The sequence below is a fragment of the Cydia strobilella genome, chromosome 27 (assembly GCF_947568885.1).
Source record: "Cydia strobilella chromosome 27, ilCydStro3.1, whole genome shotgun sequence".
Taxonomy (NCBI): domain Eukaryota; kingdom Metazoa; phylum Arthropoda; class Insecta; order Lepidoptera; family Tortricidae; genus Cydia; species Cydia strobilella.
Window position 1 is genome coordinate 6,970,625 of NC_086067.1, and position 26,274 is coordinate 6,996,898.

The window sequence follows — 26,274 nt, forward strand, 5'->3', positions numbered from 1 at the left end:
GCCTGCGCGCGTGGCCAATTGTGTGTGAGCCTCAGGCACAAAGGCCACGCGCTCACACAAAAGAAATAATGGCTTTTGTTTAACAGAATGTCATTGTTAGTACAGGTAAGTGAACGAGCTCAGTAGAGATAGCGTTAACTATAAATAAGACGGTAAAATTGATTTTTAAACGGGTTTGTTCCCGTTCAGCCAGTAGCGGTAGCATTGGTAGTCGCTGAACAAAATAAACAAAGGCTTTTTTAGCAGATTAGGGTGGGAGGCGTAAAAATCATTTGAAAAAATTCATACTATACCTTTTATGGCCTCTCCAAACGTCATCGATAATCACATGAGATTTGCAATCATTTAAAGTTAGACCAAGCTAAGTTCGCAGCAATTTTGATAACAAAGACTGTGCAAGTGTTATGTTAACATCATAATTTCATAGAAGATTGATGTTTAAAATAACCCTTGCACAGTCTGGGCCAGGGATCGGAACCGGTTTTTTTGCAAAAACTTCGAAATAATCATACTTCAGATATACAGACTACTACTTCAGATTGTTTATATTTATACTTCAGATATAGGACTCAGTTATGTTTTTAGGTAACGACTTCGTATTTTTTTTAAAATAATTTTTATTATATTTACATACAAGATATATACAGTGGTACTACGTAAACGAAATTAATAACTAGCTTAAATATAAAATAGGCCCTTGAGGCATTGTACCAAGGATGCTGGCGGCATTTCCTCACTGTATCGCAATGCTGATACGTTGTGCGAGGAAGCCGCCAGCTCTTCGGTCACCAGTTACGTCAACCAGACGCTTCGCGATTTCTGCAAACAACTCGGCGCGCTGGGACCCCATGGATCTAGAGTTTCAACTCCAAATGGCACGAAATGGTACTCTCTACCGAGGCTCTTATATTAGATTTATTCGTATTATTAGATTTCTCAATTAGAAATGAAATAATTAAAAAAAGAAAGAAAAAATACCGTTTTCGTTCTCATACTAAAAATACCGGTATCCGATCCCTGGTCTGGGCTATCAAAATCGCTGCCTACTTAGCTTGGTCTAACATTTGTTGATCGATTTAATTCGTTGTTTAGCCAGCAATTATCTGAAAATCTGAATGGCAACCACTGGTATTCTAAAATAATCAAATTTTAAACAAAACAATAAATATTAAATAAAAATGATTTATCTAAGTTAATATCTAATTATATGGTAATTTTTGAAGACTTAATAGTTTTTGTTTATATTTTCCAAGCTATCGCATTGTGAAGAGAAAATTGAGGTGAGATACACGTGTAGTTCGATCAAATTTAATGTTTTTTATCACTATTTGTGCCATTTTCAACCAAAAGGGTACTTATTGTCGCTTGTCAGTAAGGCGCTATTTCCATATAGCTTCAATTAGAAATCAACCTTATCGACATCCGACAATGTGGTACCTTTTGATTGAAAACGTCACATTCAATCCTATACTAATACGGGATTTGACTACTCAGTCAAATCAGTTTCTTTTTTCGAACTGTCAAAACGATTTTGCTACTATGGAATTTATATGAAACACTAGCATGTGACGTCACAATCAAATTACTCACTCTTTATAGTTTTATACGGGTTTTAAAATAGAAATTGTGTCTAAAAATAACTGCTGTCTACGTTTCTCTATTAATCTTCTGGTGATTTATTTCATTCATTTCAAAGAAGTAAGTGGTAAACTTTATTTCCGTTTTATTTGCTTAAATTACTTATTTCTTCTTTTACAGTCAAAAATCCATTAACTATTATAACTTTTTAATATTTTGTGGCTCCCTATGACAGTTCAAAAATGCCACAATAATTTCGATCTCTGCACATAGCCAATAAAATATTTGTCACTTCAATGTAATACTCGTCAATCTCACGTTAATAACAAGACTGTGTAAAAACATTACACTCTTCTTTGGGCAGTCGTGTAAAAATAACACAAAGTTATCACTACTAACTACTAAACTAAGGTTGAATGAGGGCTAACGCGTATGAATTCGCCGCTAGGGGCGCTAGTGTAGATAGTGGTCTTTTCCATAGTTCGAAATGTCAAATGTCACTTGTCACTTCAATTACTGACAGCTGTTCTTTAGTCTTTTGTATGGAAGGTAGAGGTAAGGAAATGAATCTTCATGTATCAAAAGTGACCGCAAAAAACAGTAAATAGGCGGCGCCACCATACACTGAAGTACCTAGACCATACACCTAGTATTTATATAGATGTGCGACCGTGAGGGACAGAACATACGCAATGCGACAAAATTAAAAACACGTTTTAACATTCCTGACAACAAACCAGAAACAACCTACGTAATTTGGTCGGATTATTTGCTGCCCCTCCCCTCCTTTCATCTCTACATTATTATACCTCTATGGTTCATAATATAGAGTCTCCTATATATTACAATATTCTTTGGTCTCAGAGCCTACCTAGCGCCACCGGAGAGATTAGGAACTATTATTTAAAGCAGAAAGCTGTCACTTTTGCAACAATTCTGCCATAAGAGATTGGCATCCTTTCTATACCATCCATAGTCTTTTGGACCACCATCAAGAGAGGCGCCAACTAGTGAGCAAAAAAACGATAGCCGTCATTATTACGAGTGTATATTCATGAGTCTATTTATTTTTCCTTTATTGTAATGTAATTATTGTACTTACAGTTGGCACAGGTAAGTATTTAGGTATTTTATAAGACAATTGCTTACCAAAATGAATTGTATTAGGGTGTTGTTACCACACCAATCGATACCATCGATACTAATTTTATTACTTACATTTACATAATACAATCACAAAAATCCATACTAATATTATAAATGCGAAAGTCTGTCTGTCTGTCTGTCTGTGTGTTCCCTCTTCACGCCTACACCGCTGAACCGATTTAGATGAAATTTGGCATAGAGATAGGTTGGACCCGAGAAGGACATAGGATAGTTTTTATCCCGAAAATCATCCCTTAAGAAAGTAAAAAGCGGTGTGGAATTGAGATAATTAACGAAGTGCCTGCTAATTTGTGTGCATAATATGCTCAAATTTAGATTGCTATGAGATTTTCTCCAGGCGCTATTCTTACTCTAGCTGCGGTTACTAAGTCCACGCAGACGAAGTCGCGGGCAAAAGCTAGTATTTAATAAAATGAGCATTAAAATAAAGTACAAAAATATTTTTTGTCGACATTACTAGTAATAGGGAATATTACGGCGTCACTAGCACACTCACAGGGCCTACCGCGAAACACGAAAATTGAAAGTTCGGTTTCTGTCTCTCTATCATCACTCTTGCCTATTCGATCGATAGAGAGGCAGATAACGAAATTCGATTTTCGCGTTTCCACCTGTAAACAAACCGCCATGATGCATCAATGTCATAGTGAAAACTTGGCAAAAAACTGTTTAAGGCCTAGTATGTATAAGTCTATACTATATCATAGAGTAACTGATACTAGAGCGGTACTGTCATAGTAAATTTTGTAACCCCAGTAAATTCACTGCCATCTAAACGGGTCACGGTGTCACCCGTTGACCACGAACGCTGTAAAGAGTTCGAAACGTCGGGATGTATTATAAATTCAATATACGCGATATAATCCGTTTTCATAGTTTTATTTATAGATAAATGATTTTTTTTTATTTGCATTAATTATTTTTATGATTTTGACCCATGTTCTTTCACTGATATGCGTTAAAATTGTTAAAAAACAAACGAAACCGTCAACGCCATCTATACGACTGTAGGCCAAAACTAGTGGCGCCCTCTGAACGAGAATCACACTTTCTTGATTTTCGAGGCACGTTTTTTCCTTAGACTGTGTCCATCTATTACGGAGTTGTATCTATCTGACTATATATATACTATCTATGGTTTAGTATGTGCACTAGTGCTGCACTATGGCGGCAGAACATTGCAGTAATACTCCCTATTATACCAGTGACGTTATCATGTAACGGTCACCGGCGGAAAGTGAAGAGTCGTGGAATATACGGAAACCAATACATTCTATGACTCTTCTCATTCCGCACACTCTAGCTAGTTTACATTAGTAACACGCCATCTGTGAACATATTTAAGCAACACATTGTCAACAGGGGCGGCCGTTTCAACAGCGCATCTCGCTACACCCGCGCGCCGCCAGCCTTCGTTAACCACAACCAGTCCGTCGACCATCGGCCTAGGGCGCTCCTGATCAGCGGCTTCGAGAGTGATGATTCTGAGGCCCTGACTCAGCATTTTGCGGTGAGACTCCTTGATAGTTACCTGAGGCCGTTGTCGTTCAACGGGGCATCTGGCTTTACCGCCTTCTTCAACAGCGCATCTCGCTTCACCGCCACAACCAGTCCGTCGACCACCGGCCTAGGGCACTACTCATCAGCGGCTTTGAGAGCGACGACACTGAGGCTCTGACTCAACACTTTGCGGTGAGACTACTTTATAGTTACCTGAGGCCGTTGTCGTTTAACGTGGCATCTGGCTTCACCGCCTTCGTCAACAGCGCATCTCACTTCACCGCCACAATCAGTCCGTCGACCACCAGCCTAGGGCGCTCCTCATCAGCGGCTTCGAGAGCGACGACTCTGAGGCTCTGACTCAACACTTTGCGGTGAGACTACTTTATAGTTACCTGAGGCCGTTGTCGTTTAACGTGGCATCTGGCTTCACCGCCTTCGTCAACAGCGCATCTCACTTCACCGCCACAATCAGTCCGTCGACCACCAGCCTAGGGCGCTCCTCATCAGCGGCTTCGAGAGCGACGACTCTGAGGCTCTGACTCAACACTTTGCGGTGAGACTCCTTGATAGTTACCTGAGGCTGCTGTCGTTTAACGTGGCATCTGGCTTCACCGCCTTCGTCAACAGCGCATCTTGCTTTACCGCCACAACTAGTCCGTCGATCCATCAGCGGCTTCGAGAGCGACGAGTCCGAGGCTCTGACTCAGCATTTTGCGGTGAGACTGCATAATATAGTATTTTATACAATCGTGATAGAATAGAGAGCATTTCAGTCGAGTACCGTATTTGCGCTGAGTGTCCTAAGTATGGTACGAGATTGAAAGGCTTGATTATATGTGACTTTTTAACTAAAAGGTACCACATTGTCGCTTGTTGATAAGGTTGATTTCTAATTGAAGCTATATGGAAATAGCGCCTTACTGACAAGCGACAATAAGTACCCTTTTGGTTGAAAATGGCACATATTACTATTGTAAACCAGTCCGTCGACCATCGGCTTAGGGCGCTCCTCAGCTTTGAGAGCGGCGACTGAGGTTCTGACCCAGCACTAAAATTTGTATGTAAGCAAATTTCATGCAATTGTTTAACGACATTATTTTTTTGCAGCAATTCGGCGAGATCGTCTCCAAAGAGCTGAACCCGACCGTGCCCGAGCTGGTGCTAGTGTACGCTGCGCGCGCGCACGCCGAGTTAGCCGCGCAGCAGGGCCGCCACTACAACGACCGGACACTCACGGTAACTACACACATTTGAAAAGAAATGATATTAAATCAAAAATAAAATACAATTATAATAACTTGATTGAATGAAAATAAATATTAAATTAAAATTATTAATGTTATTTAATAAAAATGTCATTTCGATCAATTATCGAGTATATCGGGTATGTCCGTGGCCAGATCACTTGGGTGGCCAACCCGAAGACGTTCGCGGCGCCCGCTCCCCCCGCTCCCCCCGCCCCCCCCGCGCGCGCCCCCGAGCCCGCGCCCCCCGCGCACCCACAGCCGGAGGCGGATAATGGACACGAGGTATGTTATGCACCTGCGGTATCAGCATGGTTGCATTTTTATCACCTGTCACATTCGCACTTACCTACTTGTTAGAACGTGACAGGCGATAAAAATGCTACCGTGCTAAGCCCGCTGTTTTACAGCTTTTGTTCAACTTGAAATGTATGTAAAGTGAATTGAAGCCCGAAGTTTAAGACGAGGGCTTAATAAACACGAGTCCTTAATTCCGGTACCGCCCGTGACGCACACAATGTTTGAAGGAAAAAACCGGCCAAGTGCGAGTCGGACTCGCGCACGAAGGGTTCCGTACCATTACGCGAAAAACGGCAAAAAAAATCACGTTTGTTGTATGGCACTTAAATATTTATTTTATTCTGTTTTTAATATTTGTTGTTATAGCGGCAACAGAAATACATCATCTGTCTAAATTTCAACTGTCTAGCTATCACGATTCATGAGATACAGACAAACTTGGGATGAAAATTCCGAAAAAATCAAATGTTTTTTTTTTCAGTTCTATTCAGAAAAATTAAATACGTCATACACAATGCCACTGATGATGAGTGATGACAGTGTCAATGCCATAAACAAACACATTAGACATGCAACCTTAACCTACCTGTTTAAATTCCTAATTAAGTATATTGAAAAATACATTGTTTTTTTCAAAAGAAACTTGAAAAAAACGAGCCATTTTGAAATTTTCCCGAAATTTTTTTCAACGCTAAGACAGACAGACAGCGGAGTCTTAGAAATAGAAAGAAGAAAGAAATAATATATAATAAATAATAATAATTGTAAAAACCTTAAATAGGGTCAAGTTTTTACCCTTTGCGTACGGAACCCTAAAAAGGGAAACAAATGAAATGTTTGACAATTGACTGTTATTGCAGCAATCTGTCGGCGCGACGGTGGACTCGCTGCTGCGCTTCGACGACGAGGAGGAGGAGGACGCGGACCGCTCCTGGAGACGTTGACCCCGAGCCGGCTGGCAGCCAGCCAGGACACTCTAGTCTAGCCCCGCATCTACATCTAGCCCTAACCTAGCCATACACTACAGTAAGACCAACGTACAGTTTGATTCACGAGACCTGACACGAATGGTATGAACGAAACTTTCATTATATGAGTGACACCTGTATCGGTATACAATCAGAACCACCATTTTATTGGTTAATGTCATGACAGATACTTTCATTCACTCATTAATTCCATTAGTGTTAGCTCTTGTGAATCGACCACATCTATCCGAAACTAATGTAAGACCGACAATGTCAACAATCTACAACACTACTCTAGCCTTCCACCACTAAACTATATAAAGTAATGCCAATGAAACCGGACTAAAATGTAGACAAACAAACAGACCGCTCCTGGAGACGTTGAGCCGGCTGGCGCCCAGCCAGGACACTAGTCTAGCCCTACATGTAGATCTAGCCCAAACCTAGCAATAGACTACAGTAAGACCAACGTAACAACACCATTAGTGAGTTACAATGCGATCAGCGCTCTACTCTAGCCCTACCTTGGATATTTAACCAAAACTAAACCATATAACGCAGTCGCACTAGTGACCGACAGGAACCTATAACCGACACTTTTATTTTTATTTACTTGTATAAAAAATAAAAGTGTCGGTTATAGGTCCCGTTTGGTCGATGGTGCCACTATGTTACTAAAGTAAGGCCAACGGAATGGTATAAAAATGTAATCAATCCGAGCGGTCGCTCTTGGAGACGTTGACCCCGAACCGGCTGGCAAGCCACTCTAGTCTAGCCCTACATATAGCCCTAACTAAACTGTAAGACCATCGTAACAAAATCTAACCATTAGGGAATTACACCACCAACTAACGCTCTAACCCTACACTAACTGAACACAGTTTAAACCATAGCCGTACCGCGAGTTGACACTTGACGCCTCAGCCACGACATTGCTCGACGGGCTACAGTGGCGGCGGCAACCTAGGTGTGAGCGAAAGGTTCGATCGCTACTGTTCACGACGTCAAATTCTCACGGAAGAAATAATTCATTATGTTACAGGAGATAAACGTGCCCTGATCAAGAATAAAGACATGCTCGTTCACTGAAAAGATCTCTCCCAACTAGTACAATCTCACAACTGTACTAGTTCGGTCTTTTAGTACAGTAGTACACAGAGAGTCAACGTTTAGTTTTAGTTCGGTCGGATGAGTCGGATCACTCTGATCGCTTTGCTGTGATTGTCACTCCACGGTCCTCGCTCCCATTCTGTTTCGTTCGCGTGTAGTGTACTTAAACGTACTAAGAGCAGTATCATTAGGGAATCGTTCGGTCTAGTACAGTGGAGGGAAATGTGTCTTTTTGACTTTAGTACATGTACTACACAAGCCTAATTGAGAGAAATCTAAACTAAAATCTACATTCGTTTTCAACTAATAAAAATAGTTTTCAATGAATATTACAAATCGTAACCAAAAAAACACATAACAAATTTTATATTTCCATCGATGTAAAGTGATCTGGATTTTAAATGAAATACAATTATATTAGATTTAATCATATTTAAATCTGGCCATTTTGATTTAGATGAAGGTACCAAATAGGTTACCAATAGGTATGGAAGAAATACTAAAAGCATTATTTGCATTTAAAAAAAATGGTTTCTACCCGCGACAATCATACTGAACAGGTTCAGTCATAGTAAATAACAATAAATATGTATATGTATAAATGACAAAATCTTATTCGCATATAACAAATACCATAACAAAAGCAATATAATATACAATGAACTTTTTTAAAGATAAATTTATGTGTTGTAATATTACATGCCATTGCAAAAACTATTAGTATCGCAGATTACCAAATAACAATTAAAATTACACAACACATCCTCTTAAGTCCTAAAATTACGATTATACAGTCAAAGATTTGAATTTTCTACCCAATCTGTACACAAGTGTAATAATATGGGTGCACTCATCATACTCAATATGTCCCATAGCTCTTATGCCAGCGAATTAAGAACTATGGGACATTTTTGAGTAAGCTGTATGCACCCATATTTTTACACTTGACTGTACTTTGTCTCTGTGACAAGGTACGAAATGGGTCGGAAATTCAATTATTTGACTGTATCTTGCCCTTTTCTGTTTCTTGCCAAATCTGAATGGAACAAAATATACGGCGCGCCGCGCGAAACTTGCGACGAAAGGTATGGATGGCGATTGCGTGGCTTTTAACGTTATATCTCAAAGTTAACTTATGATTTAAATTTTGCACGTCAGATCCGTCGGCTGTGTCTAGTGAATGCACTCCCGACTCGGGATTACAAATTCGAGATCCCGCGGGATTACAGTTATCAATCCCGCGGGATCCCGGAGTTTTGGGGATCCCGAGTATATTAAAAAAAAAAAGTAAAATTCGATTGAATTAAAACGATAATAACGGCATGTTTGTGATGGTGACGTTAATTAAAATAACATATTAATAGACAGAAATAAAAACCTTTATTCTTTAATATTATTAACTAAATCATCATCAGTTTTCCTTGGAAATTAACAAAGGTAATCAAAACAATAAGTATAACTGTAATATGAATCAAAACAATAAAGAATTAGAGAGTATTACGGGTGATTTTGAAAGTGATTTCTTAAAAAACAAAGGGTGTACCCAGCTGCTGAGAATGCCCTCTCCGACTCAACACTGGTTGGCAACAGCGTGGCGAAGCAATTATATGCAAACTGCAAAAATCTCCCCCTTGTTCCTCCACACTCAAATAAATCCATTTCCTTTTTTATGACAGACTCTAATCTGTGTAAGCTCGTGGATACACGTGGCTTTTAGATGCTCGCAGAGTTTGTTCTCATTCCTCTTTAAGTGACATATTAGTTTGTACAGCAGTAGCACGTAAATTCAAATCTTCTGCAATCATTGAAAGAAGCAAGTCATCTTCGTTTAATACTGCCGCCCAATCCCGTCAATCCCGAACGGGATCCCGTCATATTATGCGTCGGGATTGATCCCGAAAAATTACACGGGATCTCGCGAGATCGGGATCCCGCGGGATCGGGATTGCATTCCCTAGCTGTGTCACTAGCTATTTTATACGAAAATTATACTGCTATAGTATGCAGGGTATCATTTTACGGTTTTTCTTAGTCTGACCTCGGAAATATGGTCCGGTTTCAGTGATTATTTATGGCATTTATCCTTCATTAAAACGTGTAAAAATTCAATATAAATACTGCCTTTTTGCGTTCCCCCCCCTCAGAGACTGGCCCAAATTGGCTGTGTATTGTGTAACTAGAAACTATACAAACACCAATATGGAAGCAATATAGTACATTTTTATGCTTTTTCATATTCATATACACTTTACATGAGTATTTACTATTATATCTGGCGCATTATGTAATAAAAGTTTTCTAAGCAAACATTACTAGGCAAGGACTGTAAAAAGGAGCAAAAAATAAAACTACAGAAACCGGCTGAATCCGCCTCCACTCCACAATTAAGCTATTTCCTCAATCTGTGGAAAAAAAAGTCCACCGCCGCGTCAGTTTCTCTGTATTTTCGCGATAAACTCAAAAACTACAGAACAGGTTTACACTTATCAATAGTGATTTTTGAGGAAGGTTTAGGTAAATTTGTTAAGGTTTTCTGTAAATCCGTGCGAACCGGGGCGGGTAAGTGACACAAAAAGTTAGGCGTGAAGTAAATCAACTAGAAAAATCGGTTCCAAGATCTTTATATCTCAAAATAATTAGTGTTTTTTTCACAATTTACTCGTATGTAAAACTTACAAAACTAAATATTTTAGTACATTTGCCACAGATAATGAAATACAGGTTTAATAGAAAAAAATTCCGACTATTCATACATAGCTGTTTGCAGTGTAATAAAACCGAAAATCAAATTAATAACACAAAAATCTGGTTACTATAATAACCTAAAGCCCTGCCTTACCAATGACTTATTCTGCGTAACTTACTTTCTCACGCTCGCACTAATATGCCAAGTACGCGCGAGATAAAAAGTAAGTTAGGCACACGCTAGCGAATATGTCAGGGGCAAACTCGTGGTAAGGCTACTTATGCCTTATTTCACAGTCCATATAACACACTAGACATACGCGTACATGTAACTATAAGATTATCCTTTAAAAGTACAAATTTAATGAAACGAATACTATCGGTTCTTTTAGTATACTAATTCGGTTTGAAGTGAGCTAGTTTATTTATTATTATTACGTCTTATGTAATTCTCATTGTTTAAGTTTAAAACTGCAAGCCCAAGTTTACCCTTTTCGACTCAACTATAATGACTTCTTACGAAACGCTTTAGTCAACTGTAATGAATTCGACCAATCACGTGTCGCAAAAAGATAGAACAAAAGACTATTTTACGTGTAAGAAGTGCGTTGATGTCTTTTGTACTATCTTTTTTATCGAGATACTTACCTAATTTTGTTTAATTCGGTTTTTTTTTATAGTAAAAAAAATATTAATTTAGTCTAGAAAAAGTATTGTATACAATAGTGATATAATCAAGCTTTTCAACATAGTACCTTACTTAGGCCACTCAGCAATCTTCGTGGCGTAAACACGGTACTCTACTGAAAAGCTCTCTATTATGTCACGATTGTATAAACTACTATAGCTTAATAATAAATTGAAACGCTCAAGTCAAAATCGAATTAGTATAATAAATAGCCTTCATAGCTTAATGCCTTATATACAAGTACCATAGATTAAGCTTGAAATAGTTCCTTAAAAGGCGAGAATGGAAATATGATTTAATAATAGCTTAATATTCGTGTTATATTAGGTACGTGAAGTTATACTATTTCCACTAGCACGAGTGTAGCTACGAAACGTCCCTCGCGAAATACTTATCCGAGATAAAATTCAAAGAGACGAATTTGGCTAATAAAATGACAGTATCTTTTGGTTTACTACAGTGCGATAGATACAACCTATTTTACAGTACATATGGTGCTACTTTCTCGCACTAGTGCGTAAAAGAGCACTTTTCGTGCATATGTCGAAAGTTTAAAGGGCCATATGTACTGTAAAACGTTGTACGATACACGTGCGGATAGGTAATTCCCAACTCGTGTCGATTTAAGACACTCCCTGCGGTCGTGTTTTAATTTATCGCCACTCGTTTTGAATTTCCTCTTTTCCGCACTTGTATCGTAAATAACTATTGCCATGAAATGTTTTATTATACTTACGTTTCTTGACTTCTTCAGTCAGATAGAATGAAATTTACACTAGGGTTTCTGCTCGCTCAATTTTTTTCTAAACACACACACAATAAAGACGTAATATATTGGAATTATATTTTCCCTTCTCATGCTCTGAAAGAGTGACATTGTTGTTCTAAAAAATGTGCAGAAAGTGATACGTTTCTGCACTAGAGCATTTAACAATCCAAGTACGATTTTTTTATTTTTACGACAAGCAAATTTGATTTTAAATTGATATGTTATACAATTTCCATTCTGATATTTAATCTAGAAAAAATTAAACTTGTCATGTTTAAAAAACACATGTATTTAACTTTCCTCGTATTCGAAATGAAAAGTAGTGTTTAACTCTGGTGAAAAGCATCATTTGAGCCTCGTATTATTGGCGCTCTCACTGCGTTCGAACGCCAAACTACCTCGTTCTAAATGACTGCCTTTCATCCCTTGGTTAACAATCTACTATTTCACGGTGCCTCTTTTTTTCTTCAATATGGCACTTATAATTTATAATAATTAATTAATTATAATAGTATTAGTTCACACGGTCGTCTAAAACTACAAACTGTATATATTACTTGTAAATACAATACGCCATAGGCGTTTAGTCATTTTGCTGTTTTTCGTTAAATATAAAGAAAATTATCGTAGATATTAGGATTTTCGCATTTTGCGTTTTTTTTTTTAAAACTATTTATCGAGGCTTTGCGTGTTGAATTTGATTTTCATAAGCAAGTGTTTTTTTTTTAAATAGAAATACGGTCAACAACAAAAGTAGCTGAACAGGTAATGCTCAAAATTATCTATACACAACTTGAGAGTAAAAGCATGTTTGAATAATTTTGACAACTTACTTTACAACTGACTTTTTTTGGATATTGTTTTAACACACGATTGATACAAGTTATTTGGGGTAATTGTGTCTATGGGACTAATCCGGTTTTCTTGCAATTATAAGTAGCTGGTACAGTGTCAGATATATCAGAGCTTCCGTGATGCTCAGAAATATCTGAACAGTGAACACGCTTCATTAGGCGTTAAATTGTTTTGTTTATATGGCCATGGTATTCGTAAGTAATAAAGGCAGTTGTATTGTGCCCTTTCCTTTCTATAGTTTCGTTGGGAAAATGCGTCTACAATATATAGTTAGATCAAGACAACTACAAAGATTTTGATAGCTTCGACTGTGTAAGTGTTATTTATGCGTCATAATTTCATAGAAGTTTGTCGTTCAAAATAACACTTGCGCAGTATGGGCTATCAAAGTCGCTGCAGACAGTGCAGACCTTTCTTGGTTTAACTTTTCCATATTCTTGTAATTCTAAAGAAAGCGCATTTGTCTTATGGACGGAATTACCTCAGTTGAACTAATATTAATATGATTTTACTACATCGGGCTATGTCAAAATTGATTTTTTTGACATTTGCCATTTCAGTGTGAACATTAGAATAGAATAGAAATGTTACATTTGTACCATTATTATTTTTTAATTGTTAATTTGTCGTAACTTAGTATTAGTATTTTTCGGTATAATTATGATTATCTGTTTCGCAAATAGGTAACATTGACAGAACTGTCAAATATCTAACAGGTCGATTTAACATACTTCAAAATTGTATATATTTTGTTGTGATATTTTTAATGGACTTTTTGTAACAATATACAAGGAAAGGATTTAAAATGTAATTTTTGTAGCTATTGCAAAAGCTAAAAAATTTTTGTTAACGAATTAAGAAAAGTATTGTATAGTAAAAATCTTCTCAAAATATTTTTAAGCCTAAGACCTTAATCTGTTAAACTAAAGCCATTGTTTCTTTGATGCGACCGCGTGGACATTGTGTCTGAGCGCGTGGCCATTGTGTATGTGGTCGTGGCACGCGCTCAGACACAATGGCCTCGCGCTCACATAAAAGAAACAATGGTTTTAGTTTAACAGTTTAAGGTCTAAGGCGTAAAAATCATTTGAGAAGATTCATACTATAGCTATGTTTTTTATTTCACGCGTCTCACTGCCACTTTATAAGTGTGAGAGGGTCAGCCTCATCTGTCCTTTCCATGTGTATTGTGTTCGCTTTTATTTGTAACCTAGGATAATTAGTTATACACCCTGTATCTGACTTAAGCTGTATATTGTATAAAAAAATTAAAAAGAAACTGTAAGCCGAAAAAAAACCTACGGCAAAAAATATATTTTTCAAGTCAGTGCATATAGGCGGTTGCTATGATTGTAACACAAGAAAAAAATAGCTTGTGGTCTGATGTTGTTTTGTAAAAAAGATGGCTGTTTTAAAAAAAAGCGACCGCCACATTAAAATTATTCGAGTTTCTCGCAAACGTCAATCGATCGTTCTTTTTCAGCTTTATCACGGCTACCACGAGTTTGCGTTTGACATTTACGTTAGCGAGTGCGTGAACTCGATCGCGTTCAATCTCTATCGCATCAGTGCGAGCAAGATGGACTGCGATCGAGTTTTGCAGCGACTAACGTAAATGTCCAGTGTCAACTCGTGGTATGATTACTGGAGTTTGACTCGTCAAAGATGGTGCAGTGAGTATAAAGTATAAAGACATTGAGAAGCGTAAGTACTACATGTTTGTAAACTGTAGCTCGGATTATCATCGTAATACCATAGAGTAACTTATACTCGAGCGGTACTGTCATAGTAAATTTTGTAACCCCAGTAAATTCACTGCCATCTGTCGACACACTTTAAAACTAAAAATAAATATTTATAAAAATACGATAAAATGTATTTAAATATGGATAAATGATTTATTTTATTTGCATTAATTATTTTTATGATTTTGACCCATGTTCTTTCACTGATATGCGTTAAAATTGTTAAATAACAAACGAAACCGTCAACGCCATCTATACGACAGTAAGCCAAAGCTAGTAGCGCCCTCTGAACGAGAATCAAATTTTCTTGATTTTCGAGGCACGTTTTTTTCTTAGACTGTATACATCTATTACGGAGTTATATCTATCTTTGGTAATACCCACCATAGAAATTTTTACAAATTTTTATTTTGAACCTTGTTCTATAAGTAAATTGGAACGAATTTCGTTTGTTTTACAACGCAGTGAAACAAAAGAAATGCTACTCTATTTGTTTCATCAAAAGGTTCAAATTAGATTGCAATGAATATGTACATTTTAATGTACATTTAGACACGAGGTTATTTATAGCATGGAAGCCATCTGTACGTCTCTCGCAAAACATCTCCGATGCACTGCAATTATGGCGCCGTCGAGCTGTTCTGATGATGGAGACAGGAGGTGGCCATAGGAACTGATAAAACAACGCAACCTAACCGTGTTTGGGCTTGTTACAATTGTCTCGAGTAATAGATGCCTAATGAAAGAAAAGTACAGTCAGCGATAAAACCTTATACATATAAAATGAAATTTTTGTTAAAGATTTCAACTGTCTAGCTATCACGGTTCCTGAGATACAGCCTGGTGACACACGGACGGACAGCGAAGTCTTAGTAATACTTGGTAATACGGTCCCGTTTTATACCCTTTTGGTACGGAACCCTAAAAATAATCGGAGAAATATGTATGTATTTCTATAAGTACTTATGTTCAGTCCAGCCATCAAATTTATACCTACGATGATTTCGCAAATTATATCAGAAGCGTGTTAAAGCATGAGTGGTTGTGGGCTTATTGGCATAGACTTTAAATAACGCTAAAAAGACATCTAAAGGCGTTAAATCGCAAGATCTAGGGGGCCAATTCTGATCACCGAATCGAGAGATCACACGACTAGAAATTTTCGAACCGTACCCGCCAAACTTTTTGAAATTGCTTTTGAAATATTGTTCAATAATAAAAACGCGTTGATCTTTCGTATAACCCGCCATTTTTACAAACCCTAAACATTCAGCTGTCAAATAGTTTTTTTTAGGGTTGCCAGCACTAAAATACAAAAATGGCGGCAAATTGAAATCTTGCGTCCTTATTGGGACAACCGTTATTTTCTTCGGGTTGGTGTGGTGAAAAATTTTGTTTCACTCGGGGGCAAAATTTGTTTAACCCTCGTGGATTGAAACCCTCGCAACGCTCAAGTTTCCATTTTTCGCACCACTCGCTACGCTCGTGGTTCAGTTTTAGGCATAGACCTAGCATTACATAGACCAGCTATACGCGTGCGCCCGTAAGGGATAGACATAGATGACGTCATAAACGTGGGGATACCATATTGGTAAAAATTACCCCAATATTTGATATCACGTTGGGACGATTACCCTGGAGGCAAAGTTAGCTTGTTTGACGGTATTAAAAAATTGTTAAATAAAATGTCAATGGGCCGTTCTTTTTAGGCGTATAAACAATGAAATACCTCCTATAATTCGCGAAGGTGGTACAAAACTAAACATGTTTAGTAAATAAAATGTATTATGGGTTTTAATTTAAAGAAATCACAAATCTCAATCACACCAATTAATGTACACCACATTTAATCTTCACAACATTTGTTTTTTGGAATTAGAAGTACGAAAAAACTTCGAGGTCAAAATTACCCATAAAATTATGATATTTTCATCTGGTATCCCTAACATGATTGTTATGCAGCTAAATTAAGAAGAAGTTTAAAAATGGCTGACCTCAGACTCCTACCTACCTACGTAATTTGGGCGGATAATTTTACAAATAATTTTTGTTAATTTGCGTAAATAATTGTGATATTTTTATTGAAATCGTTTGATTCTACATTGCTTTGAGTGTAACGTAATTTTACGATGTTATTCTCACATATTGCGTTAAGAGGAAGGTGTAAAATACCGTACTTACGTGTGAAAGGTTATGATCTCATATTTTTGCTCAGAGCGGCTATTACAGCCGATTACAGAACAATTCACCAGTATTTTATTTTATTTTAAGTTCAAGCATTCAAAACGCTAACCATCACTATATTTAATAAGAAAAAGCACAATTTCATACAAAACAACGATAATTAAACAAGCAACGAACAAACATGACATGTCACGTACTTATTTGTTTGCCACAACCTCGGTTGTGGCAGCGGTGGAAAAGTGAAACTATGACAAGGACAAACAATAACAGCGCTTTCTCTGCTACTCCTACTGAAAGATACATAAGACTATCCCGTTCGGTCATTTTCCCCCACTCCTCATGACCGATCCAGTTATACTAGATTCATGGTTTTAGGATCTTTCGCTTGCTTGGGTATTAATATTAGCACGGGCGCTTAAACAACAACTTTGCCCCCTTGTAAAACCAATAACTATTAATGAACTGTCTCATTGGGACCAACGTTCGACCCGGTACGTATAAGTTTTGTGGTTTTTAATTACGTCGTTTCCAGAGACGGGACAAGTATTTACTCCAATCTGATTAAATTGGTCATTTAATTGTGTGGTACGGCGCAAAAATTAAAACTACATTAGCTCGCCGATCCCTCTATGAAATTGTGTACGTGTGGATGTGGATCAATGTGGATACTCAAATTGCCAATTTCATTGTCCCGTCTAAATAAAATTATTAAAAACCAGCCAAGTGCGAGTCGGACTCGCGCACGAAGGGTTCCGTACCATTACGGAAAAAACAGCAAAAAAAATCACGTTTGTTGTATGGGAGCCCTATTTAAATATTTATATTATTCTGTTTTTAGTATTTGTTGTTATAGCGGCAACAGAAATACATCATCTGTGAAAATTTCAACTGTCTAGCTATCACGGTTCATGAGATACAGCCAGGTGACTGACAGACGGACGGACAGCGGAGTCTTAGTAATAGGGTCCCGTTTTTACCCGTTGGGTACGGAACCCTAAAAACTTCTAAATAGAACCTTCTTATACTTTCTGATATTTTTATGTTTGTAAAAAATAAATACAATAAACAACAAAAGAAAGTCGATCAAATAGGCGGATGTAATATTTTAGTTTGTTATAATACTTAAATATTATATTATAGTTAGTCAAGCAAATCTTGACAGTAGAAAAAGGCGGCAAATTTAAAAAATGTAGGCGCGAAGGGATATCGTCCCATATAAAATTTGAATTTCGCGCCTTTTTCTACTGACAGGATTTGCTTGACCAACTATATAATGAAAATGATCGAATCGGTATATTTTTATCAGTAGTACTAAGTAGGAAATCCGAACGCCTGTCAATCAATGACATCAATGTCAATGTCCCCTGTGGCCCTGTCATCCTCATCTGACATGTTCGCTGTTTATTATTTTTATTGATCTCAGTCCGCATTCTCCAAAAACGCAGCTACTTGCTCCAGTTTCATAAAAAAATAGGTCTAAATAACAATACATAACTTGGTAAGAGACATATCGAAATCAAAAACAATTTTAGGATATAAAATGAGTTACAATGACACGACTTCTTATTAATAAGTACTATAAGCGTTGTTTCTCGTCGTTTTTGTACATAAATGCCCCTAATTTGTAACATACGTTGTTTCTCAGGTATTATAAGGTAGCAGCAATGCTGCCACGGCAATATTACAATGAACAAGACGTTCGTAAACGGCAAATTGATACTTTAAAAATATTCAATGACAACGTACAAGAAGTGACTGAAAATACGGAGTATAAAGTTGATTTCACTATTAATGGGAAGAATTTCAGCTTGAACGTGATATTAGGGCCGGAGTTTCCTAATGAAAAGCCAGTTATATTGGTTAATCCTCCGGTGTCGCATCCTTGGGTTGCGGAGCATTCAAGTCAAGTGGTCGGGGCTCCGGGGCTGATTCAGTTTACTGTGCATTCCGATTTGGGGAGAGTGGTGCATGCTGTTATTAGGTAAGTACATATTACTGATCTATGACAAACTATTATTATTATTTATTTATATTTCAATATGATACAAGTGTGCTATGATGGTCATTAAGAGGCGATATTGTGCCACACCACAAGTGTTTCATATGACGTTTTTAACACACTTGCGAGAAAAAAAAACAAACTAATCAAGCTTTAATTGTTAAAACAGTAAAGTGTATTGAGGTAAGATTGGAAGGGTTTTTCATGAGGGGTAAGATGAATAGCCGCCCTTAATGCTTCATTATATCATGTTGTTGTCAATAATGACATTGTCAAGTACTGCCATAGACAGTAGACAAGATGGCTCTGGTCGCTGCTGCAAAGGCTGCGTTCAACTTATGGTTGGGCCGTGTCGTACGGCTGCGATCGTGGGCCAAAATGGTCCCGCCGGAAGATCAGCGCTGACTTTCGGGTCAGCATTATGCTGAGGCGAGACCATTTTCGTGTTAAACTTTAACTCCTACCTATTTTATAAATTCCTATAGTTTTAGTTATACTTCTGTATGTAATTTTAGTTTTAAGTTTATCACGAATAAACATTTGATTCTGATTCTGAATCAACTTTAAATACCGAATTATACGGGCAGCTTTTTATCTTACCCCTTATGAAAAACCCTTTCAATCTTACCCCAACGCACCTTAAATAATACCTTAAATCGAAAAAATCTGATTTTATTGTTCCACCCACACAGGGAGCTCCAAAAGGCTCTGCCAGTAGAAGAAGAGCCCTCACAGAGCAGCCCCGCGCACACATCACACTCCCTCCTGTTTCCGGAGCTTGGAGAGTTGACCATTGAGGAGCTGCATGAGATCCTGGAGAACCCAGACTTGCAGGTAATCTTGCGCACCCATTTTGGAGGGGACGAGAGGGACGAGCCTACTCACTAACCCCACACTGTGATTCCTGGCGCTGGGATCGCAAATATTCTACATGGCGATCCACCCCCGACCAGACTGACTTTGACTGACATATTTCTAATCTATAATGTGGATAAAAAATTCCTATCAGGGATTATATCGCCTTAAATATACTATGGAAAAGATCGCTTTTGAGCCTAATGTATTTTTATGTATTTTCTTTGTCATGTCATACACAGTGTTTTCTTAACTTCACTCAAAATCTCATCTCACAGGACAAACTTCTAGAAACCACGCCCCAACTCCTGGCACTGAACCTGGAGACAGAGGAACTCATGTTGAGCATCGAGAGGATAGCCCGAGACAATATTGCAGAACAGCAGAGACTTGATGAGATGAAGACTGATGTCGTGGACCGGATATCCGCACTGGTGCAGATGAAGATAAATTATGAGGAGCTTCATACTAGGTGAGGATAACATGAACATAACTGGAGAAGTATAATTTTACAAGCTTTTAAGCCGGGTCCAGGTTCCGCAAACCTCTCTAGAAAAGTGTTAGTCTCAGCTTTCAGAGTCCGGTCCGGAAACATCCCTACAAACAAGTTTCTGTGTATGATGGGTGTATAATCATCACCACTGTGTGTAAACTGTCAGAAGACTGATGATTTGTCTCATGCGTCCGGAATTCGGATTTGAGAAAAATAATTTTTGGTAGTCTGGGCTCCATGCACAATAGGACAGATCAATTGTTGGTTGGCAGAGCCTATATCAGACAAAGCAATCAGCGTTTACTACTTTATTGACCTCTCCCTTGAGTAGGGAACTATGAAAGCACCCATGAGGCTGACATGTTCATCTAGAGTGTACAAAGCCTCATTTTTTTTTTTTTTTTTTTTTTTTTAATCTGGTTTTTATGGAGGCTTTGGACACTCTAGGTGAACATGTCAGCCTCATGGGTGCTATCATAGTTCCCTACTCAAGGGAGAGGTCAATAAAGTGGTAAACACTGATTGCTTTGTCCGATATAGGCTCTGCCAACCAACAATTGATCTGTCCATTGTGCATGGAGCCCAGACTACCAAAAATTCTTTTTCTCAAGTCCGAATTCCGGACGCATTCCAACAACACGTGAGACAAGTCATCAGTCTTCTGACAGTTTGCACACAGTGGTGACGATTTAACACCCATCATGCACAGAAATTTGTTTGTAGGGATGTGTCCGGACCGGACTCGGAAAGCTGAGACTAACACTTTTCTAGAGAGGTTGGCAGAATCAAACCAGGGTATCCACAAGGGTCTATCTTGAATTGTTCTGTACCAGATTCCAACACCCCTTGATAAAGCTTGTTCTCCAAAAAGCCTCATTAAAAACCAGATTTTAAAAAAAAAAAATTGAAAATTTAACAAGAATTACAACATAGGTTTAAGGTAATTATATTACCTTAAACCTTAATCTAATGTTTCGCCAAACTGTGAAACGGTTTGGTGGCGGTATTCGATTGCGCTAATACTTCGCATACATAAGTCGGGTGACAATGCAATGTAATGGTACCATCGAGCTGATCTGATGATGGACACCACAGGTGGCCATAGGAACTCAGATAAAACAACGCAACCTAATTGTGCTTGGGGTTTTTCAAATTGTCCCAATTAGGCGCCTGTAAGAAGAAAAGTACAGTCAGCGAAATGAAAATGAAATTTTTGCCAAAAACTTATATTTATTTGTTTGTGTGGCAGACATCAGAAATTATCAGAAGAGTATGACCCACACCGCATCAGGGATTGCCTAAAGGCGGCCGCTTTGAAGGCAGACGAGGATGCCGAAGCCATCGCTGAACAGTTCCTACTAGGTGAGCAACAAAGACAGACTTATACAGAGGATAGAGATAGGCAAGTTTAAAGAAATATTATCTACGGAGAGCGACTACCTTTAGGTACAATCGGGGACATTCCCGGTGAACCACTTCAGAAAAATTTTACCTCGATCCTTACGAGCGAGCTAAACTCCGCCTCCCATAGATATAACCAATTACGATGCATTTAGGATTTTTTATGTTAATAATGAATAGAACGAATGGTTTGAGGACTCGTCCATGGGTCGACGCGAACTAGTTTTAGCATTTAGACTACGTTCCGGACACATCCCATTAAATAAATTTGCGTATCTAATGAAAAAGGTGCCGTCGCCAAACTGTGACGAATGTGACATTTTGGAGGATGCATACCATGTCATCATGGAGTGTGTCCGAAACGAAAGTGAGAGAAAGGATATGAACGTAACCTTATTTGAAGTTGGGGGTTGCAACCAAATTTTGGGGCACCCACTATCTGAGGATGCAAAATGTTTATACAAACTTGTTGCGCTTGGACTAAATAGAAGATAGTCACATTTTTGTATACGCACAGAGCGACATCGTCACAAAAGTGACAAAGCTCTTTAAACAAGGATTAAAAAAAAAAAAAAATGAAAAGGGGAAAAACAGGCAATGAGACACACAATAGGTAGTAAGGACGGTTTATTACTTGTTGTTGTTTAGGCTAAGCTTCGCCTCCCCGTAAAGATAAGTGATATTTCGCAAGTAGCAAATTAAATATATTATCTGCAATTTCAATTAGGATGCATTTTGGATACCTTATCTTAGTTTGCAAATGCCGTCCGTCACAAAGACAATGGACGGCAATAAACTTTACCTGGGCTAACCTTTATTATTCAACACCCACATTTTTAGTGCCATGCTATTGGTCATCACTTTTATGATATCGCCTGACCGCCTGCAAGACGTTTAAACGATTTTTGCCCTTAAGGTGGTTCACCAAATGTCCCCGATTTTTTTTAGCGTTACAAAATGGGTCAAATCTTGACGTGTCTGTTTATTGAAAAACGGTTTTAATAAAATAGTAACTATTACTTATGAAAGCAAAAGAAAGTAAATGTGACATTTTCAACCAAAAGGTACCACATTGTCGTTTGTCAATAAGGTTGATTTCAAATTGAAGCTGTATAGAAATAGCGCCTTATTGACAACCGACAATAAGTACCCTTTTTGATTGAAAATGTCACAAATGATTATAATTGTTACATATTTGCTGTGACCTGTGACTTATTTTTGAAAAAAATGTTTAAATAAAGATACACGTCAAGATTGTTAACTTTTTTTTCTAATCTTAAAATAAGTATATACATTCACCGTACCGTCATCCAGGCGTCTGGCAGCTGTTCATATGTGCAAGGAACTAGCTCTTAAGCTCTTTGTCAGTAGAAAAAGGCGCAAAACTCCAATTTTGTATGGAAGTTGACTAATTTGTAGCCTTATTCTAGTGACCAAAGGTTTACCAGACTATAAACTAAACTAAACTAAGGTAAGGTAAAATGAACTAAACTAAGGTCATCATCATTAACTTAAGAGTTATTCTCTTGTCGGTGGAGTATCTTCCAGCTTTCCCTATCCCGCGCCAACTCTTTGACTTTTTGATACGACACGACCCCTACTTTTTCTTTCACTTGATCTAAAAAGCTGCGTCTGGGTTTTCCTCTATCCCGCTTCCTTCCTATCCGCCCCTCCAAGATAGTTTTAAAGAAGTAGTCGTGTCGTATTAAGTGTCCAATTATTTTTCCGCGTCTATTTGCAATAGTGTTCAGAATAGCTCTTCTTTCACTCACTCTTCTTAGCACCTCCTCATTCGTTATCCTGTTTCTCCAACTAATGCCTTCCATTCGCCTCCAGCACCACATTTTAAATGCTTCCATTCTCTTTCTACGAGTATCTCTTAGGGTCATTGTCCACGTTTCACTTCCATAAAGGGCTATACTCCAGATGTACACCTTAATCAGTAGCTTCTTGCTTCAGCATGATAAACGGGATTTCAATAATTGTTTCTTCTGGTTGAAACTAAGGTCTTTTAAGTAATATAAATAAAAGATGTAAGATGTGTAGAAATAGGTAACAAAAAATTGTGACCTGTAATACCTTATTACCAATAAATTATGTCTATGTCTATGTCTAAACTAGCGCAATGACCCTATATATTTTTTTACCAGGCAAGATGCCAGTGGAGAGTTTCATCTCGCAATTCGCGGAAACGCGCGCCCGAGGGCAGGCGCGGCGCGCGCGCGAGGAGAGACTCGCGCACCAGCTGGCGCAGTTACACAGAGCCACCTAGGTCAGCTGACAACGTCTACGGTGAATGCCAATGTGACCATGTACCATAAGGGGTCATCCATTAGTTACAGCACACGTTTCGGGGGGGGGGGGGGGGGGTCAAGAAATTACTTATTTGAAAAATGAAAATGAAAATGAAAAATGATTTATTGGGTACACAACAGGTTTTAACTAGGATCGAAACAAGAACCTTCTTTTAAGTAAAAAGATACTTGTGCCAGAAGGCTCCGCTCTTCCATTAAGTACAAGGTTTACCAAAATTATCTTAAATTAAATTAAATTATCTTAAATCTTAAAATTATGTTATTCACTGTACAGTTAAATAACAAGTTTTTGAAACGATAATCGTTTTTAATCGTTTAATTTTCTTTCCCAATCCGTTTTGGGTTATAAAAATATTAATATTTCTTTTGTCAATAATATTTTGATAAAATATTGATAATACATAATCTACCGGTTTAATTAAAAAAATGTGACGTCACACCAGGGGGGGGCGGGGTTTGCCAAATGTGACAAGGGGGAGGGGTCAAAAAAACAAAAAAATTCGTGTGACGTAATTAATGGATGACCCCCAACGGTGAGCAATGCAAATGTGACCATGTACCATAACTGGGGCACAGTGTAAACAGTAACAGTGTACCGACGCCTTTGATGTTTGCGTAAATCACGTAAATGCCGACACCGCATAAGAAAACAGTAGGGTTGTCACAGACTTTTACGTAACTGCCCAAAAAAATACACATTAAAGCGCTGCCTAAGTAAATTAGCAGTGACATTCGAAGCAAAAGTGTCTTTGAATTTAGGGTCAAAGCGGGAACAGTGGCTCAATGGCTCAGTCATATTAAATCACATTTACAATCGGGTCTTTATTTACCGACGTTTCGACACAGGTTTCACTGGTCGTGGTCGCGGCTAACTGACGTCCCAGCAAAATGTCAAAACAGAGATTTGTGTGACTAACACTTAGACACTAAGTTAAAACGTTGAAAGTTAAGTGTTTTAAATGTTATAGTGGCTAAGTCGCCCAAATATCGCTATACACTGTAGTACCCTTACGTGTTAGAATAACCATTGCTCGTCTATTTGAATTTGTTCGATTACTGAATGTTTCTGCTGTATTTGCTGAATGTATCTCTCATGTTCGAATAGGGGATATTACTGCAACGTTCTGCCACCAGAGTGCAGCACTAGCCCGTTTAGTAAACAATAGAGTAACTTATACATACTGTACCTTTAACAGGTTTTTGACAAGTTTTCAGAGATAATAAAATATGACATTGATGCATCAAAGCGGTTTGTCTACAGAGGACCTACCGGGAAACGCGAATCCGAAATTTCGCTACCTGCCTCTTTATCGCTCGAATATGCAAGTGACAGAGATGTTAGATAACGAAATTTCGATTTTCTTGTTTCGCGATAGTCCTCAGATTCTGGTAGTGGCGCCACCTGCGCATAGTTTCGCGTAATATTCCCTATTAGGTTGAGGGAGCCACCGTACCCGGCTATTTTTGCCGAGTCACTGTTCCCTCCTTGACCCTATCCATCTTATAAATATATAAATTATTGGTTATACTGTAGCAAAGATAGATATAACTCCGTAATAGATGGATACAGTCTAAGGAAAAAACGTGCCTCGAAAACCAAGAAAATTTGATTCTCGTTCAGAGGGCGCTACTAGTTTTGGCCTACAGTAGTATAGATGGCGTTGACGGTTTCGTTTGTTATTTAACAATTTTAAGGCATATCAGTGAAAGAACATGGGTCAAAATCATAAAAATAATTAATGCAAATAAAAAAAATCATTTATCCATATTTAAATACATTCTATCGTATTTTTATAAATCTTCATTTTTAGTTTTAAAGTGTGTCGATAGATGGCAGTGAATTTACTGGGGTTACAAAATTTACTATGACAGTGCCGCTCTAGTATAAGTTACTCTATGTACTGTAGTAACGTATGTATTCTCTAGGTTATGTTAAGCTGTTCTTCCTATATTTATATAACGTATTTAACATGGATTGTGCAATAAAACGATACCTGTATTTTAATGTATTTTATTTGCACGTTTTTTTTCCTGTTGCATCACCGGAAGAATAAAAAAAAAAAATATCTTTATTTATCAATTAAAACAACACAGCAACAGGCACATTGCAGTGAACCCCGCACTAGGCATGGCCTGTATCGCAGGGTTCAAGGTCATTACAGTTATATTACATAATTATATTAAACATAAAGATAAAAGAAAAAGAGGAGTGTGAAGTGTGAACTTGTATGTGTGTAAGCTTGTTGTGAGGAAGGAGTGAGATGTGTGTGTTTGTGTGAAATCTAAAAGAAAAATTGATACTGTGGTTGATACTTAGGTATTTTTAACCCTTAAATGCATGATTTTTTAATTTTAATTTTTTAATTGGAAAAAAATGTTTTTATTTAGTTATTTGGATGTAGGATCTAGGAAAAA

At 37.8% G+C, this 26,274-nt stretch overlaps 2 protein-coding genes across 2 annotated transcripts in view; both read left to right on the forward strand.

Annotated features, from left to right (window-relative positions):
• LOC134753623 (zinc finger protein swm) overlaps positions 1 to 14,123 on the forward strand; it is a 50,439-nt gene extending 36,316 nt beyond the window's left edge. Inside the window, exons 21-24 of the mRNA XM_063689559.1 lie at positions 4,108 to 4,255; positions 5,356 to 5,484; positions 5,649 to 5,777; positions 6,653 to 14,123. Coding sequence (XP_063545629.1) covers positions 4,108 to 4,255; positions 5,356 to 5,484; positions 5,649 to 5,777; positions 6,653 to 6,736 — 490 coding nt within the window. The 3' untranslated portion in view covers positions 6,737 to 14,123. The remainder of the gene's footprint in view (positions 1 to 4,107; positions 4,256 to 5,355; positions 5,485 to 5,648; positions 5,778 to 6,652) is intronic.
• Positions 14,124 to 18,167: 4,044 nt separating this feature from the next.
• On the forward strand, positions 18,168 to 23,885 carry LOC134753574 (vacuolar protein sorting-associated protein 37A-like). The gene is made up of 6 exons (XM_063689495.1): positions 18,168 to 18,294; positions 18,442 to 18,777; positions 19,488 to 19,629; positions 19,929 to 20,122; positions 21,393 to 21,505; positions 23,695 to 23,885. The coding sequence occupies exons 2-6, from the start codon at positions 18,461 to 18,463 to the stop codon at positions 23,814 to 23,816; spliced, it is 888 nt and encodes a 295-aa protein (XP_063545565.1). The 5' UTR covers positions 18,168 to 18,294; positions 18,442 to 18,460; the 3' UTR covers positions 23,817 to 23,885.
• Positions 23,886 to 26,274: the final 2,389 nt, after the last annotated feature.